The 18,687-nt window shown below is 37.4% G+C and overlaps 1 protein-coding gene across 2 annotated transcripts in view; it reads right to left on the reverse strand.

The window, feature by feature from the left end:
- The window catches only part of Dcc (DCC netrin 1 receptor), a 1,026,209-nt gene that overhangs the window by 650,610 nt on the left and 356,912 nt on the right, over positions 1 to 18,687 (reverse strand). For both annotated transcript variants that reach the window (XM_026783657.1, XM_026783656.1), the window contains exon 2: positions 947 to 1,267. In XM_026783657.1, the coding sequence (XP_026639458.1) occupies positions 947 to 1,267 (321 nt within the window). The remainder of the gene's footprint in view (positions 1 to 946; positions 1,268 to 18,687) is intronic.

An 18,687-nucleotide genomic window follows, 5' to 3' on the forward strand; every position in this document is an offset into this window, starting at 1 on the left:
AGACCAGCCTGGTCTACAGAGCTAGTTCCAGGACAGGCTCCAAAGCCACAGAGAAACCCTCTCTCAAAAAACAAACAAACAAAAAAAAAAAGGAAAAAAAGAAAAAGGAAAGTTAATAAAAAAAAAAACCCGAGATATGAGTCATTTAGGCCTCTTTTACTTTGCTTACAAATGTATGCTGTTGGTAGAAAAACTAAAATGTGGTCATTATGGATAAATTTCACAGAAAACTAAAAGTTGATGCAGCATAAGATATTATAAGCATGTCACTGAGTCCATATCTCCTAGGGATGAAGGGGCAAGTGGATGTTGGTAACCCCAAGCCTCCTTCAATACTAGCCACAACATCAAAGTTTAGAATCAACCTATGTGACCATCAGCAGATGAGTAGGTAAAGAACCAGTCGGATACCTAATGGAATGCCATTAATCCATTAAAATCTGGCATTTTAGCAGTGTTGATGAGCCTAAAACATATTAGACTAAAAGAATGAGTAAAAAAAAACAACAAATAACACATGCTTTTAGATTCCATACATGACAAATCTAAATGATTGCCCTTATACACTTACAGAAAATGGAAGGATAATTACAAGAAGCTTGATGGGATAGATGGGTGAGAAATGAGGGGAGGGGTCTATGTGACATTGGGGAAAAGTATTAATTAAAAGAAGACATGCATATTCTAGACTCAGAATGGTGGCCAAAGTTATGATTTTATTGTGTGTTTCACCATTGCTAAAAAAGTCATTTCAATTGTTTTCACCACACAAATAACTATGTGAAGCTAGCCTGATAATGATGAACTACCATCCGACAACTTATGTAACTATTTTATTTAAATTAAAATAAAATAATCCTTGCATTGCCTTTACAAGGATTATTTATTGCTTATTCCTAAAAAGGATAGAAAAGATAAGTAGAAGAAAGGAAAAATATCTACATACCTGCTACAGCAACTTTTGCTATACGGCTAATAATTGAGCCAGCATCTCCCAAGGATGCCTCACACTGGTAAAGTCCTTCGTCTGGCTTATGGTGTCTCGAATGAAGTATGTTCTGGATCAACAGAGAGCCATTGGGGAGTTGCTGCTTCCTGTCATCCATGCCCAAGGCTAGGATGAGGCCATCTTTTCTCCACTTGATGACCGGAACTCCTCGGTCAGACTCTGCAGAGCAGTTGAGCAGGACGTTCCCACCCCGCATTGTGACAGCATCAGAAGGTTCAGACACAAAACGAAGAGACGTGAAAGGTTTGATTTGAAAACCTGGAATAAGAGAGCAGAAGGGAAATGAATTCGCACATTCTGAGAAATTTCAATATGGATTTCTTCAACACTTCCTTTCAAAAGTTATTTTTCAAAAAGAAGCCCCCTTTTTTTAGCTATACATATTGATAAATTTCAGATCATGAATACTCTCTGAAACAAAAGAATAACATTTATGTGAGCACCAATTAATGAAGCAACTGGCCCAGAAAATATTACTAATAAAACAAAAATTCATAATTTATGGATAAAATATTATTACATCCATGATTATTTGAAAATTTATACAGTTAAAATGAGTATTTTCCTTATAAAGACAGATATTTTTAAGTTTCATCAGTCAGTAGTGTGACAACTAAGATTTGTGAGACTTGATTAATCCTGTTATCTGCATTTTAGCATTTCTTGGCATTTTTAAATCTACCCATTTTATTTTACAAAATTAAAATCAGTGCTGTTGACAAAGGTATTTAGAATAGACATCAGGGGGATTAAGTATAGATAAATCTCACCTGCCCAACAAAGTCATAAGGCTACTGCTTGTAACCCCCAAAGTCACTCTGTCTCTTTCCAGGAGTTTCTTGTGGGCTTAGCTAAGAGACTACTGCAGTTGATTTGTAAACAAACATAAGCAGTCAACAAAAGGATTAAGATAGTAGTTAAAATTCCTGAGGGGATGGAGCAGGCATAACTAAAGAAGACTAGCAGTATAGTCATTACTAGTACTCAGATTGATAAATCAAAGACCTTGGAAAGTTCTCAGGAGGTCATGGGCTTTGCACAGTGTGTATCAAGTCTTTCAAGCCAAGACATTTTTTAATTTTGAGTAATCTATATGTATAAGTTCTGCAATCTTCCCCAGTATTTTCTTTCGTAAATGGGATCTTTGTTAAAGCACAACTGCACTCTTTTCCCACCATCTAATCCCACTTTCTCCTGAACCACACTGCATGAAATCATACATGTAGGGATAAGATTCTTGTAAGTGTCTTTATTCATTTGAAGTTGCATTTAATTTCATAAAAACACCTCTAAATCAAGCTTTTATTCTTTGCCAAATGGCAGCCTCGGGTTCTCTGGCTTTTTTAATTTATCCGGAACACCGTTGGTAGTTTTTTGAAATCTTATCAGCTTTCTATGATCTAAGTGGCAAACATCTAAATTAATATAATCAGTATTCTTATCACGGGCTGACCTATGTTGGCTCTCATGGTCATAATTATTCCTGATTTCCAGGGAAATGCAGGTGCTGCAGCTGTTTCCTTCCAGGGTTTTTAGTGCACACAGCCAGTATTTCTAATGATGGACATTATGTCTGTGGCATTCCCAGTGATCTAATCCCAGTGATCTTATCACTTATGATCGGACACTAATAGTTGCAAATAGTTCACTGATGCAAAGAAAGCATCTACAGCTTTGTTTTGCTCAAACTAATATTGATTATAAAATCATAGTAATGCTACATGATACAGGTAAAGGACCTTAATGGCTCCGATCTGATCCTGTCCATGCCAACTAGAGAGCCTTCTCATACAGTTCCATATTTACACAACTGGCCCAATTATAGTGAAGCAACTATTTCTTGAGTGGAAAGTGTATCTGATTGGGAGTCTGAATATCTTGCTTCTTGTCGAGTCTATATCATTTAAATATGTGGAATTCTAAATGTTCGTGTACATCCTCAGAACTCATGTCCTTCACATATAAAACAGAACTATTCACTGAAACAGAGTACTTCCAATTCAACTCCCATTTTGCAAGGTATTGGCACAGGAGTGTGTTGAAGGCATCTGTCAATGGAACTTACTAAGGGTGCTGAGATGCAGATATATTTTAAATTAAATACACCTTTCTTATTTGTCTGAAAAAAACCTAGTCAGAAATACCTGGCTGGAGCTGCACTAAGGGCAAGAAAGCATAAAAAAAGTTCTAATGTTATTGAATGTCAAGATGCTTCATCAGAATAATGTCCACAATTTCCATTTAAGTAGCATTAAAACAGAAGAAATAAATTCACAATGCAAGACTAGGCAACTATATTAAAAAAACATTTATTGCATTTTTGTTCTACCCGGGGCCTATATTTTAAACTCAACCTCATGCTGAGTATATTATTTATGTCACAGAGCACATAATACATTTAGCACAGCTGTTTATGACAGCATGCTAATGAGCATATGTGCCCATTATCACAAATAAATAATCTACTTACTGTGAAACAGGAAGGTTATGACAGTTTTCAGTGCTGTGAGTGGATGGTTTAGGAAAGTTAAATAAAGATTAATTTTTCTATGACACAATTACCCTTGCTGCTCGTTGGCAATTTGAGCTTTTTTAATTCTCTCTATAACAATTATACTTTAAATATATGGCCTTGAAATAAATGAAATCTCCTTAACTTCAAGAACTCACATTACTTAATATTTTAGAAAAGACAGATCAAGTAAAAAGACTTATTTGAGGAATGACAAATGACTTTAATGTCAAAGTTTCAGATGATATGAGGAACAAACTCTCTCTGACCTCTTGTAAAGCACTTGATATGTCTAAAAATAATCTGTTAATGTATCATTTATTGACTTTAATGTATATTAGCAAATTCTCATTCTCTATTACCAAGTTTGGAAAATGGAGGGAGAGCCTTTAACTGGGGAGATAGGATGATAATACAAGGAGAGAGAAGGAAGAAAAATAAATAACACTGAGAATATTTGGAGATACCATGGAAACATAATATTTTATAAATCAACTTTGTATATGTGTATATATACAAAGTGTATACATGCATATGTGTATATATGCATACTCATGGAGTCATGTGACATGTGATAGTGGTACCTCCACTACAAGCCATGCCCTATCGGACAAAATTCCCAGTTCTAGGCATGAGAAACCTACCAGCCCTCCTGTTGCTGGATAAAGTGCAATATAAGGGTCTTCAAAAACAATTTGGGCCGCATCCGTTACCCTTGCTAGCTGTGATGGTTTAAATGAGAAAAGTCTCTTATTGTCTTTGGTATTTGAACACTTGGTCCATATCTGACGGTGATCTCTGGGGAATTCAAGAGATGTGGTCTTGCTAGAGGAAATACGTTACTGGGCGTGGGCTTTGAAAACTTACAGCCTCCCCTTCCTTCTGGTTTCCTTTGTGTTTAAAGTTGAAATGGGAGTTCTCAGCTTCCTGTTCTTGTACCCTGTCTGTCTTATTGGAGGGAGTGGGACCTTGTAGATGTGGGCCTTGACTTCTCATACATGCTCAAGCCATGTCCAGTGAGACAGACCACTTCCTGTTGCTTGTTGGTCAAGATGTCTCAGCTGTGGTGATATTTTGTTTGTGATCTAACCAAGTTTGCCTGAAGATCAGAGTTTGGAGTTAGTTATATTCCACACTAGTTAGCGATAGAAACCAGGCAGTAGTGTAACACACCCTTAATCCCAGTACTTGGGATCCAGAGACAGAGGGGTCTCTGTGAGTTCAAGGCCATTCTAGGCTACACTAGACTGATCCAATCTCTCTCTCTCTCTCTCTCTCTCTCTCTCTCTCTCTCTCTCTCTCTCTTTTTGGTTCCCTGACCAGGAAACGAAGATTCAATCTCAAAGATCAATAGAGCCAGGAGGTGGTGGCTCACATCTTTAATCATAATACTTAGGAGTAACATGTCTTTAATCCCAGCACTAGGGAGGTGGAGACAGGAAGGCCTATAGCTGGGCAGAGAGAGTAAGGTGGGAAGAGAAAAGTGTTCAAGGCATTCAGCCTGAAGATTTGTAGAGCCAGGATACCCCTTTTCAGCTGAGAAGTTGGCAAAGTAAGAGGTGGCTGGGATTGTTCTTCTGTTTCTCTGATCTTTCAGCATTTACCCCGATATCTGACTCTGGGTTTTTATTATTAAGATCAATTATAATTTGAGCTGTACTCAGCCCGTGTGCCAGCACCGTGTCTGCCTGCAGGCCACCATACTGAACTATGATGATAATGGACTAAAACTCTGAAAATGTAAGACACCTCAATTAAATGCTTTTTTTTTAAAAAAAATGTTGCTGCAGTCATTGTGAAATTCGTCTCATCTCAGCCATAAAATCCCTAGGACAGAAATAAATTACTTTTGATAGTTAATCTTCACAGTCTGACTTGTCTGAATCAAATTCGTAAAGGAATAAACATGTTAGTGTGTCTTTCTGAATGTCCCCCAGGAGAATGAACAGAGGAGGGTAGAACCAATGTGTGTATGGGAATATCCCTTTGACAAAGGGCACAAACTGACTAAAAGGGAAATCTGATAAGCACCTGCATCTCCATTCTTCTTTCTCAGCAACACGGACCAAGCCAGGCCAGTCCTGCCACCATTGCCACCATGCCCTCCCTCCCCATGATGGATTCTAAATTCCTCTGAACTCTGAGCCAAAATGAATTATTCTGCCTTAATTCTTTTGTCTTAGTTTTTGTTTGGGGGGTGGGGGAGGTATTTATTTTCAGCAAGAAAACATTCACTACAAGCACCAAAAGCTCCCAAACCGTAGTGAATATCTAGAGGAGGAGCTTGCCTTTAACCCATTTTTAGAAACTCTACAAATAGTCAAGTGTTAAAACTGTTTCTATAAATTCATGCCCCTTTGTGTTTTATCTCCTTATCATATTCTTGCTCATTTCAAAGCCCAGTGAGCCACAGGGGCAGTCTAACCTAGAATGGAGTTTTAGGTATGACATTTTATCTACAATATCAAACATTGCTCCCTGCAGATTCAGAAATCCCGCTCTGAGTCCACAGTGTAAATCTTGTCGTTAAGACAATGAAAATGTGAAAGACAATGATGAAAAGTAGCACGGACGTGAAAGACATTTCCTGAAAGAGCCTGAGATTGGACAATGTCACACAAGTCCCCTCAGGACCGGCTATGCATAATTCCATCTATTTTAAATCATATATACGTTGAGATGCTTAAAGGTTTTGATAGGGTCCACGTCCTCAGAACTATGCCAGATAACCCCGGTACCAACCCCTCTCCTTTAAGACAAAGAAATCTATGTCAAATGAAATTAAAATAACTCTGTGGAGGATACAATTTTCTTTGCAGCACTCAGATATGGTGGATGTGTGCAGCTGTAACTCAGGTATTTAGTTCTGAGAAAAATCTTAAAATGCTTCTGAGGCTAGGAAATGGGGTCAGGGAATAGAACCATTATAATAAAATGAAGAAATGAACAGGATTCCTAAGGGCACATGAATATCATGGGGTTCAGTAGATAAAAATGTAAACTCTGGAAAAGAATTCTTACTAGCAAAATCAACATCACATGGGAACATGGTAAACATATCTTTCTAGGCAACTGCACAGGCCTGTCAATCAACAGTGATAAGGGAACAGCCAATCAGCCTGTGTTTGGCAGCCCTTTCAAGGGATTCTCTTGTACTAAAGCTTAAGAACCTTGTTCACAATCAAGTGCAGACCCAAACTAAAGCCAGAGAATTCAGGTGTTCCTCTGACAACCTGATCATGATTCTATATATTTAGATTTTTTTTCATTTTATAATTGTAGACATATCTTTTTCTGAGCAAGAAAATGAAGGTTTGGGGGAATTATCTTAAAAGGGCAAATAATTGGCCAACTCTTTTCAACAAGCATTTTGTCTATTTAACTTTTCTTTAAGAGACTGAAGAAAGAGAGGGAAAGAGCCAAGACAGAGACCAACGTGTACAGTGTTAGGACAGAGCATCCTTTATTACAACCAGAACTCTTCTGCCCTCCTCCACTAGAAACCAAATAAACAAACAACAAAACATTCCACTCTGTGAAATAGAATAAAAATTCCTGCTTTGGACAATAAGAATGTTTCATGGAATAGCCATATGAAAAACTATGATATATATCTTTTGAACAGCTGTGACAGTGGCAACGCTCTTCCACAATGAGTTTTGGTTAACGAGATATTTTGTAAGACTCTCCCTCTTTTTTTGATTAATCCTAACTCAGCAGTTCAGTTCTAGTTTTCTAGAACATTGGGGCATCAGGCATTTAGCTGGATAATTTGTCTATTAGTGCAATCGAGTGTCAAGACAACGACTTGCCTCTTGTGCGGTCTGAGGATGCATTCTGTGAACTTCATACTATCCCAAGACTAAAGTCTGGCTTTTCAGACAGAAGAGGTGTGAACCTACCAAAGGCCCAGTGCGAGTGAAGCTTATAAAAGTGAATCCAAAGAAGGCCTGGCTATCTGTGGGTAGATTTTACATACCTAAGTAGTTCAACTCGTTGTTCAGAAAAGAAAAATCGTCGTTGGAAGTTGGAATAAAGGTTTCTTTTAATAAAGCAATGGTAAAAGCAAAATCAGTACTATAGTACGGCTTCTGTGCACACTTGGCAGTGAGATCTGGTTCTGTGTCATGATATTGACAGCATTTTGTATGTTCATGTGAAGCTGAGTATAAATAATATTCAGAGTATGTGGTCACCTGTTGGGAAGACCGTGCTCATTCGAGCCCTCAAAAGAGACTAAGAGATTTCATTGCCCAACAACCTAAGAAAGAGAAATCAAGATGGACTAGATATATGGTATTTATCCCTGAATATAAGCAATGCAGAAATATGTTCCTGAAAGAAAAACAAACATATTTTATAAAGAATTATTGAAATGCAGATTGAACAAAAATTTAGATGAAAAATTTAAAGAAATAAAATTTTTCCTTCATTAGAGTGCTGGATTCACTTTACAAAGTTAAAGATACAAATTGTATGTAGATAAATATATAAGTAAATATATTCTATTATATGTATATTCGTATATAAATATATCTTTAGTATAATAAATATGTCCTAATCACTTGGGTGAAACAAATATTGGTAGGCCAATTACAGAAAAATATTATTTGTTCTTATTCAAAATCAAATTTATTTTGTATATTTTGTTTGTTGGAGTTCTATTATTTATATTCATATTTTATTTTATTTATGTGTATGGCTGTTTTTCCTGTATGTATGTCTGGGTACCACTTGGATGCCTGGTGCCTTTGGAAGTCAGAAGCAAGTGCCAGATTCCCTGGATTACAAGTGGTTGTGAGCTTTTTCCTCCTTGGTCATCTGAAGGCAAAATGGGTCACCAGCAGCTATATTGGAGTCAGCCACAGAAGTTCTGTCAGGGTTCCACCGTTCTCACTCATGCCTGTCTGTTCTAACAGCCATAGTCTCAATGAGAAATACAGACTGAACATGTGCCATCAGGGTTGCCTTCAGTCAACGAAGGACAGAGGGCTTCAGACAGTTGGACCAAGTGACTTTGAATGAAGTGTTCAAGACCATCTACAGAGTGAAACAGATTATGCTAGTCTTTGTTCATAAACAAACAAAGAAAGAAACAGATAACAACAACAACAACAACAAACTTTAACGCCTTCAAAAAATGAAAGAATAAACTTGGAGGTAGCGGCACATGCCTGGAATCCCAGCACCCGGGAGGCTGAGGCAGGAAGAGCTCTGTCAGTTTGATGCCAGCCTGGTCTACAAAGTGAGTCCCAGGGCATCCGAGATTGTTACACAGAGAAACCCTGTCTGAAAAATAATATAAAATAAAAAATGGCTGAAATGGTTGTGAACCGTCACATCAGTGCTGGAAATCAAATCTGAGTTCTCCAGACTAGCAGCTTTCGCTCTTAACCATTGAACCATCATCTCTCCAGTCCCAAAGTGCAGCGGTTTTAAACCCAGAGCTTTCTGTACACTACACAAGAGATCTATATGCCTGCCCAGGAGACTGAATTTTAGCTAGACTTTGATATACTATATTTTATCAGGCCAGTCTGCCATCTATAAAATTCTTTCCTTAGCATATAATGAAAGTAATCAAACAGTCCATGGATTTCTATTTACTAGTCCAAGAGCCATAGAGAAGACAGCCTTTGGAATGCTACCATGATTGAATCAGCCAGTGATTTCAGCGTTGGGAAGTTCACTGACACAATGTAACAAGTGCGTCTATCTCCCCAGAAAGGTTGCTGAACCTCGTTTGCTCTTCTCATGGTGGGCCCTAATTTCTTTTTCCCTTTACAAGACAAGAACAAAGTTCAGAAATAGAAACACAAGATGTGCAGTTCAAAAGCAACTGCCCCGGCAAAAATCTTTCAGTGAACCCACACAGAGGCTCCACATCAGAAATTCAGAGCACAGGACGTCTTCTGCAAAGCAGAGGAAGCTTTGTGCAGATCTGAGGCTTCCATAGGGCAAAAAGTGTGCCCGAGGCGACTCTCTCAGTGTCCTCTGGCTAAATCCAATGGTGAAGAAAAATGATAAGAACCACTTGGGAGTGGGGAGTAACTTTCTCAGCCCTTTTCTGCTTCCAGGGCCAAACCTCTTAAGTCTCAGCTCAATTTTGCTGTGTGATACTGGAGAAATTATAATGGAATTATATTTTTCTTTCTGTTCAACAGGTAGCATAGCCTGACATCTAGGTTATCATTTCCAAGAACCGTGCAACATTAACACTTAAAAGGGAAACTTTGATGTTCTGCTTAATCTGCCCTGTGTTTGAAATTTCACCTCCCACTGTGGTCAAATGTAAGTTATCTTTCTCTCCCTTTGCATTGCTCATCAATCCATCTCAAAGCAGGAGGAATGGCAGCTTATGTGTTTGTGAATACCGTGACTGGATCACTGAAATCCGTTCTTTTATTTTTCTGATTGTTTTTGAGAGTTATTAGTTTTTGAGATTGAATATAATTACATCATTTCCCCCTTCCCTGCATTCCTCCAATCCTTCCCATACACCCTTTCCTTATTCTTACTTATAACTTGTTGTTGTGGAATGTTAAGGTGTGTTGCTTTTGTTTTTTCTGCATTTATTTAACTCTGTGAAGCTGTGATTCTTTGTTTATCTAAGACACCTGATGTGTTCAATAAAGAACCAATAGTGAGGCAGAAGAGAAAAATAGGCGAAACAGGCAGGCAAAGAGTATAAATACCAGGAGAAATCTGGGAAGAGAAGAGGACATTAGCGGCCAGCCACCCGGTCACCCAGACAGCAATGGAGGTAGAGTGAAAGTCAGAAATACAGAAGTAAGAAAAGGAAAAAGCCCCAAGGCAAAAAGTAGTTGGGGATAATTGAGTGTAAGAAAAGCTGGCAAGAAACAAGTCAAGCTAAAACTGGGCATTAATAAATAAGAATAAATCCCTGTGTGATTTATTTGGCGGCTGGTTGGTGAGCCCCTTTCCCAAAGCCAAAAGAGTAAAGCACCGAATCAGTAAAAGAGTAAAAAACTAACAATTACAACCTGTGTTTTTCTTAAGTTGTTGTTATATACATATTTTCCAAAAATATGTAAATATGCCTTTCTCAGTCCTTACCAGATTATTTTTATAGATATTTTACTTCAGGACTGACCATTTGGTATTAGCTAACCATTTGGGGGGGGGCACATTTCAGGGAAACATCCCCTTGTAGCAGAGATATCATCATAGAAAACCAGAAGTGATCAAAATGCAGAGAAAAAGTGAGCATGTGGCATTCCATCCCAACTTAATTCCCTACTCTACAACTCCAGCATTTAAGACTTGGGGAGGAAAGTGGAAGATTGTAAGTTGGAAGAATAGGGTATACTTGGATATGAAATTTCATCTCTAGAAATGACAGAGCAACTACATTCACAAAAATCTCATAAATATGGCTGCTTATATAGGACCTGATCAAGGGGTAACACCAACTAACACAATAACATGGAACACAGGAATCTTGTGTGGTCAATCCTAGACCTACACACAACTAAGGAGAGAGCTGGAGAAAAGAGTCCCCCAATTGGCTACCTTTGTTTTACAGTAGCACCAGCAGCAGCTCTTAAAGAGACATTTGGCAATGTCTGAAAACATTTTTGGTTTTTATCCAGGAAGATTGTTTCTGGCATTTAGTGGGGAGAGTCCAAGGACACTGTGTCACATCTTACAACATAACAAATAAATACTCCCAAGAATGAATTACCTAGACTCCAAAACTTAATAGATCCAGATTTGAGGGATCTTGTTTTAAAAGGATCTAATTTGTTGCTGTTTTGAGAAGCAAAGAAGATTGGCAAAGTGGTTACTCCTATACTACAGACGTGAAATACTGGGATTTGGTCTAAGCTATTGCAGTAGAAATAGTAAGGAATGACCAGATATAGGACTCATTGGGCAGGTAGAGTTCATGGTGAGTTAAGATTCAGTAACTGATAAAAGAAAAGAGCCGCTAATAACTCTAAGCAAATCACCAAAGTGAGTTATGCAATTTATATGAAAATAAAAGCAGTGTCAATTCCCAAAGAGTGTTTTCATGCCAGGTGGACAAGAGACCTGGGGTTTTGGCGGGTCTGTTCCTTGCTAACCTTCTATGTGAGTACTACATGATGGGAATCAATTCAATCATCAATGAAAGAAGGAAAATAGGGGCTACAAAAATGCTAGGACACACTCAGCTGTATACCACAATAGTCTAGGAATACATTATCTGCCCACTTTTGCTGCTTGTACAAAACCCCTCAAATTTGGACAGAAATCTATTCTATGAAGAGATTTACTTCACAGTAAATCTGTGACACATTTCCCGTGGGTTGAAAATGAGACACAAAGAGATGTAGTTAATGGAAGTGCCAAGAGACCTACAACCCACCTCATTAGCCATAAAATAGAGGCTGGTCTTTTTCTCTTGAAGATAAAAGGCTGCAGAGGTTATGCTGCTGACAAAGCATGGGATGGTTTCTCATGATTCATGAGAAATGAACTGTTCATCTTATGGAAACTCTTATCACAAACAGGAAGGATTAATTTCTGAAAGGTCTGACAGATCCAGGGAAGCCCTTAAACATTCAGTAGAACTCAAGGCTGACACTGTGGTATGATGTTTGATGTAGGCACCCAAACTGATAAAATATTTGTATTATAACAAGTCCAATTTTCTCAAAAATGGAGGCCAAAAGTTTTCATTAAAATACTGTCACTCATTTTGTTTGATATTTACTGTATCTTGTCTGGGCAGAAAAAAAAAATGCTTTTTTTTTCTGCAAAGACCATGGTGACTTCAAAGATGAAAACTCATGATGATAATAATAGGGACAGAAGCTTTGGCATTAAAAGTCAATGAGCCTTGCACTGCCCAGGAGATCAGCATTTTCTTAAAGACCCCACCTCTCTCTCCCTCTTTTTTTTGGGGGGTCGGGTAAAATGTTTACACGGGTTCAATGTATTTAGCCCCAGGGTGTGAGAATAAAAATTCTTTTTACCCTTAAAACCACAAAGGGACTGATGAACTTGTATTGCATGGTACACGTGAACTAAGTGAATTTAAATGACAAAGGTCTTATACATGAAACAAACATCAGCATGGAGAAACGTTCATTTCTCCTCCTTAACAGAGATAGCTGCCACTGACATGCTGACAGAGCACCTGTAAATCTCCTAACTAGGGTCTGTCCTTGCTCAGAGATTTGAAACAACAACAACAACAACAACAACAACAACAAAAAAAAACACTGATGGCATTCACCTAACTTTCTATGTGTAGTGATTGACAAGAATATCTCAAAGTTATTATAAGTTTAAAGTCAAATAACTATGTGGGATTCCCCTCTGTATGCTGGTTAATAAAGAACTGGTTTGGCCTGATAGGGTAGATAGGCAGGAAAAACTAAACTGAATGCTGGGAGAAAGGAGGGTAGAGTCAGAAAGAAGCCATGTAGCTCCCGCCAGACTCTGGATGGAACTTTACCGGGTAAATTACAGCCACATGGAGAAACACAGATTACTAGAAATGGGTTAAATGATGTAAGAGTTAACCAATAAGAAGCTAGAGCTAATAAGCCAAGCAGTGATTTAATTAATACAGTTTCTGGGGGTCTGGGGTACCAACAAGCAGTCCTAGCAACAGAATACAATATAATGTGATCACATTTGTAGCACACAAAATTAAAATAATTGGTTAGAGCCAGTTGAGAGATAGAAACTCTGACAAACAGCATCTTCAGACTTAGCCCTTCAATCGTCTTTTCTAGGTCTTCCATCTTCCTATTGAACATCATATAATTGAGACTTTCATCTTTATGAGAAGGTAGATGCCAAGAAAGCAGAAATGAAGCACACCTGTCTATTTTACACATTCTTAGTAGCTCACACTTAACTCAGAGTTATTAGCAAGTAATTGTCAAATAAAACATATATAGAGAAAAACCATAAATAATTTAGGAAAAGACTTTAAAGAACATCAACACACTAAAAACAAACAAGCAAACAACCCAAAAAATAGGTAATTATCTTGGAGACACCAACTGACAAATAAACTAGCAACTGCCTAGCAAAACCAAACAAAACATGTATGAACATTCCTTCATACACTCTGAGAAAACAAGTGGTCAGTCTTGACCATGAATGGCTAGACAGTGTACAAATTTGGGTTTAGTGGGCCAAGTGGCTAAATAAAGGATAAAATATTGATCTTTCAGAAAATATTTTCAAATGTATAAAATGTTGTTATTAAAAGTAGACAAAAGGCCACATCTGGTTCACCTTGGGATACAGTCTGTTGACCCATGTTCTAAGAAGATGATGATGTCAATAGTGAAGAGGGCCCAAACTTTGATCTGCCTTCATGCATCCTGTTCTGCCAAATCCTCCATGTTTTTAGACAATAGATGTAGCAATTTTGAAGGTTTTAGAAATAACATTGAATCTCTGGACTATGAATAAAGGTGATATTATCCAATAGATTAGTCCATTCATGCATTCCAGTCTATGATCAAAAAACGTGTAATGCCTACTGTCCATTCAGATTCCTTGGCTCTTCCATGAGTCACTAGTCTAGGATAATAGTTCCTACCTACACATTCCTCTGGTCCAATTTCCTGCATCCCACAGTTCTTTTTCAGGGAATTTCCAAACAGTACAGAGCAGGCATTTAGTGGAAAATATATTTCAATTATCAATGATATATAATACACCTCTTATTTTCAGAGCATCTTATAAAAGCCATTCACAATATTTTTAAAATAATCCTAATTATCTTTGTTCTTGGGCTTACATAAAAATATGTTTAAGATGAAGGCAAAAGCTCTTTCATTTTCCTATTGTAAAATGCAGCATAATCTCTCTCTCTGCCACAGTTCAGCCAGTTTCTCAAAAGATGCCTTGGTAACATACAGCCCCAGAGAGGAAAAAAATGTGTGACAGCTGATGCCACATAGATGCCACTTAGCATCTTGAAGTTGTTTAATCTTGTTTTAAATCATTCGAGATGAATTTCTGCCAAGCTCCTTTTCAGGAATGTTTCCTATTTGATTTTTATACATTTCTCTCACATCATCCCTAATAATAAAATAGTAAAAATCTGTGAGAATCAAAGCAAAGTAATAATCTCCTGAATATCACAATTCAGGACTAGTAAAAGTTCAAATTACATCAAAATACTAAACACCAGGTTTGTATGAAGGATAGAAAAAATGCTAATACCATTTAGGGGATCTGTGTATTATCCTGAATCCTCAAAAGAAATTTCAAACTCAATTTTCCGTATTAAAAAACATCAGAAGCATAAAATGTGCTGAGTTTATTTAGTTTAACACATGATCTCTATCACGATGTAAACATCCATATAATTCATCTGTGAGGACCGTTTCCTACCATCACCCATGACCCCAGAGAAGTATAGCTGCTTCCTCTTGCGCAGCTCTCTCTTATCTCATTTTTGACTTCATCTTACCCACAGATGGAAAATCTGCGAACTTAATGTGTGCCTTGAGAACACAAATGACACCTGTTCTTTATTGTGTAAGATTTACATTGTGTTATGCCAGTCTGGATTACAATTTCAAAATCAGAGTCAGCATGAATTTTATACAATATTGAAGAAGTCAGTTACTATTTTTTCTTTCTAAGACTTTTGCTCTCTGGCCAAGAAGAAATTATGAAAAGTGTGTTCTCACTTTGGTATGGAAAAGGCAATGGATGTTATTGATATGAAAACAAGTGATGACAATGAAAGTCACTTGCATACGGGGAGCTCTGGTCTCTTGTGCAGTGTAAAGTGAGGATCAGGCTTACACCTCATTTTAGCTGTTTGGTCAGCAGGAGGATTTTGCTGGAATTTAGTTGAATCCCACAGGCATGTGAAAGTATCTATCTCTTCATGCTTTACTGTATCTGCGGTGATGTATTTAAGGTAAACCAGAGTTTACCTGGCTGCCTCTTGAGATCTTACTGATCAGAAAAATAAGTAACTTCATTTTGTGTGCAGGCAACAAGATCTGATGCTTTAACTGTTTTGATCACAGCCAAACAAGAAAAGTTGCTAGTAAACAAAACTAGATTGCTCCAATCTAATATAGGATTTGTTTTAACATTTCTGTTCACATAATTTTGTTCTCTTTTCTTATGCTTTGAACAATATAGACTCCATAAAATATTTTAAGTCATACCAGTTCAGAGATAAAATAAATAAAAATACATGATCTTAATTGATATATTTAATATAGACCCTCTTTTAGCTACTGTGAGTCTAGAAAATCCATCATGTACAAATATTTATACCACTCATGGTCATGTAAATTTGCAATCAGGGATAAAGGACAAAGTGGAGAAACCTATGTTCCTCAAAGAGCTTGCAATGCAATTCCTTTTTGATCTATGGATTTGGAAATAATTCAGCTCAGAAAATGACTCTTGTGTTCCCATCCTGAGCATCCACCAGGAGGGCTCAGGGGATTGCTCAGAATCTCTCTCCTCAAGCCTACCCCAATCTGTGGTTCTACTGTCAGAGCAGAGACCTTGAGTATGAGATATGAACTTACAAAGGGAAGGGAAGGGGAGGGAGAGGTCCCTAGAAGCCAGATAATAAATATCTAATTATTAGAGAGCCTGTACTTAGCCCTATTTTCTCCTCATGCCTTTTCCTGGGTCTAAATAAAACTAGGTGTATCCCATGTGGTAAATATGTGAAGAAATAAGCCACCTAACCATCAAATGGATCAATAATTTGATACAGCCTAGAAAATATGTTTCTGAACATATGTTCACACCCATTTCTTACCTCCTCAAATCAAAAATGGTGTCTGAAAGTTTACTGAAATCTATTTTCTTTCTTTCATTTAGATCCACATTAAACTAATAGAAAGCATTGGGCCATGGTGTTCTCAAGGGGATTAAAATGTCTTGCCAACTTTAACATGTTCAATGACTCCAAAGTAGATAAAGCCAAGATGATAAGATGTTGAGATGGTTCCTGTGAATCAGTCCTCTATTTGCCTCACAAGCTTCAGGCCTCAAGGTAGATGGAGGCCCTTTATTAATCAGCATCTAAAGATTAAAGACACACCAGGATACAAGACACCACTATTTCCAGGACACAGTCAGTATCATGGTTGGATTTATTTTTAAAATAGCTTTTACTTGAAGCTGCTTTTGTACATCACCATATGATCCTCTTCTGCCAAAGATTCAGAGTAAAATAAACATTAGCAACATGAGGGTAAGATTCAAGTGCAGGTTAAATACAACATTGTCCATTTTTCCTTTTGCTAATTTCAGCCTATTCTACAGAGTGAATGCTCTCATAATTTATTTTACACACCAACCTTGAGATGAAAGGGGGACTTGTTTTACACTGATTTAAGGATTTGTATAAACTGGGATTCTTGTAGGTCCCCGACTTATTAATATTTTAAAGGGAGATGCAGATTCAGAAGTGTACTATCTAATAATAAGAAGTATTACCAGGTACTAACAAAATTCAATATTCTATAGAGCATATACATTTTCAAAATTGAAAGATTTAGCATTTTCACGACTTGGGATTTGGCGAAATTGCATTAGAGAAAATTGTACTGCATTCTTGTTCATCTAAGTGTTGACTACTTATCAACAGATACTTTTTATCCATCGACAGGAAGCCAATGTTTGCTGGACTACCGCTTATAGGTGACTTGAAAGGATGGTCGTAGGCTGCACAAAATGACATATAACCAGAAGTGAATAAAAACCAAATGAAACAAACTGAGACAGGTCTCAAGGTATGAGACTATAGTTCAGAAACCATTTAGTCAACCTGCTATTCTGCAAAGTAACTAAAAAACGACATGTGAATCTTTGGAGGAAGTTCTGCAGGTGCTTCATTGGCTTTGTCCATGAAGAATGATGGCAGAATGAGGTTTGCACCTATATCAGAAGGAACTCCTGTCCCATCAACTCAAGGACCAAGTCTGTGACCTTCTGTGACACTATAGATGGTTCCTGAGTTTGTACAACCTCTCCAATAAACACTAATATCAGCAACTAAGAGTTCTATCGTGGCTAGAGTTGAGAACAGGGAATTTGTAGATTGTGTTGGCACTTTGGTTATATTAATTAGGAACTCACATATGATATGTATTTGTTGACATTTTGTAATGGATTTTCAAGTGACCACATCCTGTGAAGATGAACACAGCTACTATACAAATGCTTATAGCATTTCTAAACATTTTCTTTCATAGGAAAAAAAAAAGAAGTGGAATAACACATAAACACACTCCATGTCTTAATTTAAAATAATATATTAAGCTGGTTTAAGAAAAAAGGTTGAAGTGGAGGCTTGTAGCTTATAGGTATCCCAGTGATTAGACTGACTTTGAAATATCTTTGACTTTAGAGTCTATTTCTACCTCTCAGGTTTGTTTCAGTATCAGAGGTTGGCACTTCTGACTTCTACAATACCTATATCTCTATAATTCAGCTCAAGGAGGAAGGGGAGGGGGTAGATTTTTAAGATCCAGAGGACCAGGATGCATACTGCTACTTTGTGTTTTTCATATATGACAGGGAGCTGAACTTTTGAAGTCTTAACTCTATAGTTTCCTAAAAAAAAAAAAAAAAGACCTTTGTCCTGAGAATACCAATTGGGATACCATCATGGATGTGGCAGACTTCACCAGGCTACTCCTAGACAAAGATTCCAGGCAATGACTGGATGCTGTGAGAGAAAGAACTGTTTTCTCCAGGGATGAACTTCTCTATAGGTTATTTAATACTTAATGGTCATCCCTAAATACATATATGTAAGAACAGTACTAAATAAACTAATTAGGTTATGTGTATGTATGCATTCATGAATGCATATAGTAAATTCTCAAAAATAAAACCAAGTATTAAATAAAAATACACAGTCAACAACTTAGCTTTTCGAATGCTACTCAAACTTGAATTGCAGCAATAAAATGGTCATAGACACTAAGAAGCAAAATGGGCATGACCACATTTTGTCATCACTTGTAGACACTGATGTCACCACCAGAAATGAGAGCAAATAAAATTAGCAATGAGGACCCTAAGAGAGACATACATAAATCTAATCTGCATGAGTAGTAGAAAAAGAAAAGATCTCCTGAGTAAATTGAGAGCATGGGGACCTTGGGAGGGGGTTGATGGGAGGGGAGAGGCAAGGAGG

This window comes from Microtus ochrogaster, chromosome 18, assembly GCF_000317375.1.
Source record: "Microtus ochrogaster isolate Prairie Vole_2 chromosome 18, MicOch1.0, whole genome shotgun sequence".
Classification (NCBI taxonomy): domain Eukaryota; kingdom Metazoa; phylum Chordata; class Mammalia; order Rodentia; family Cricetidae; genus Microtus; species Microtus ochrogaster.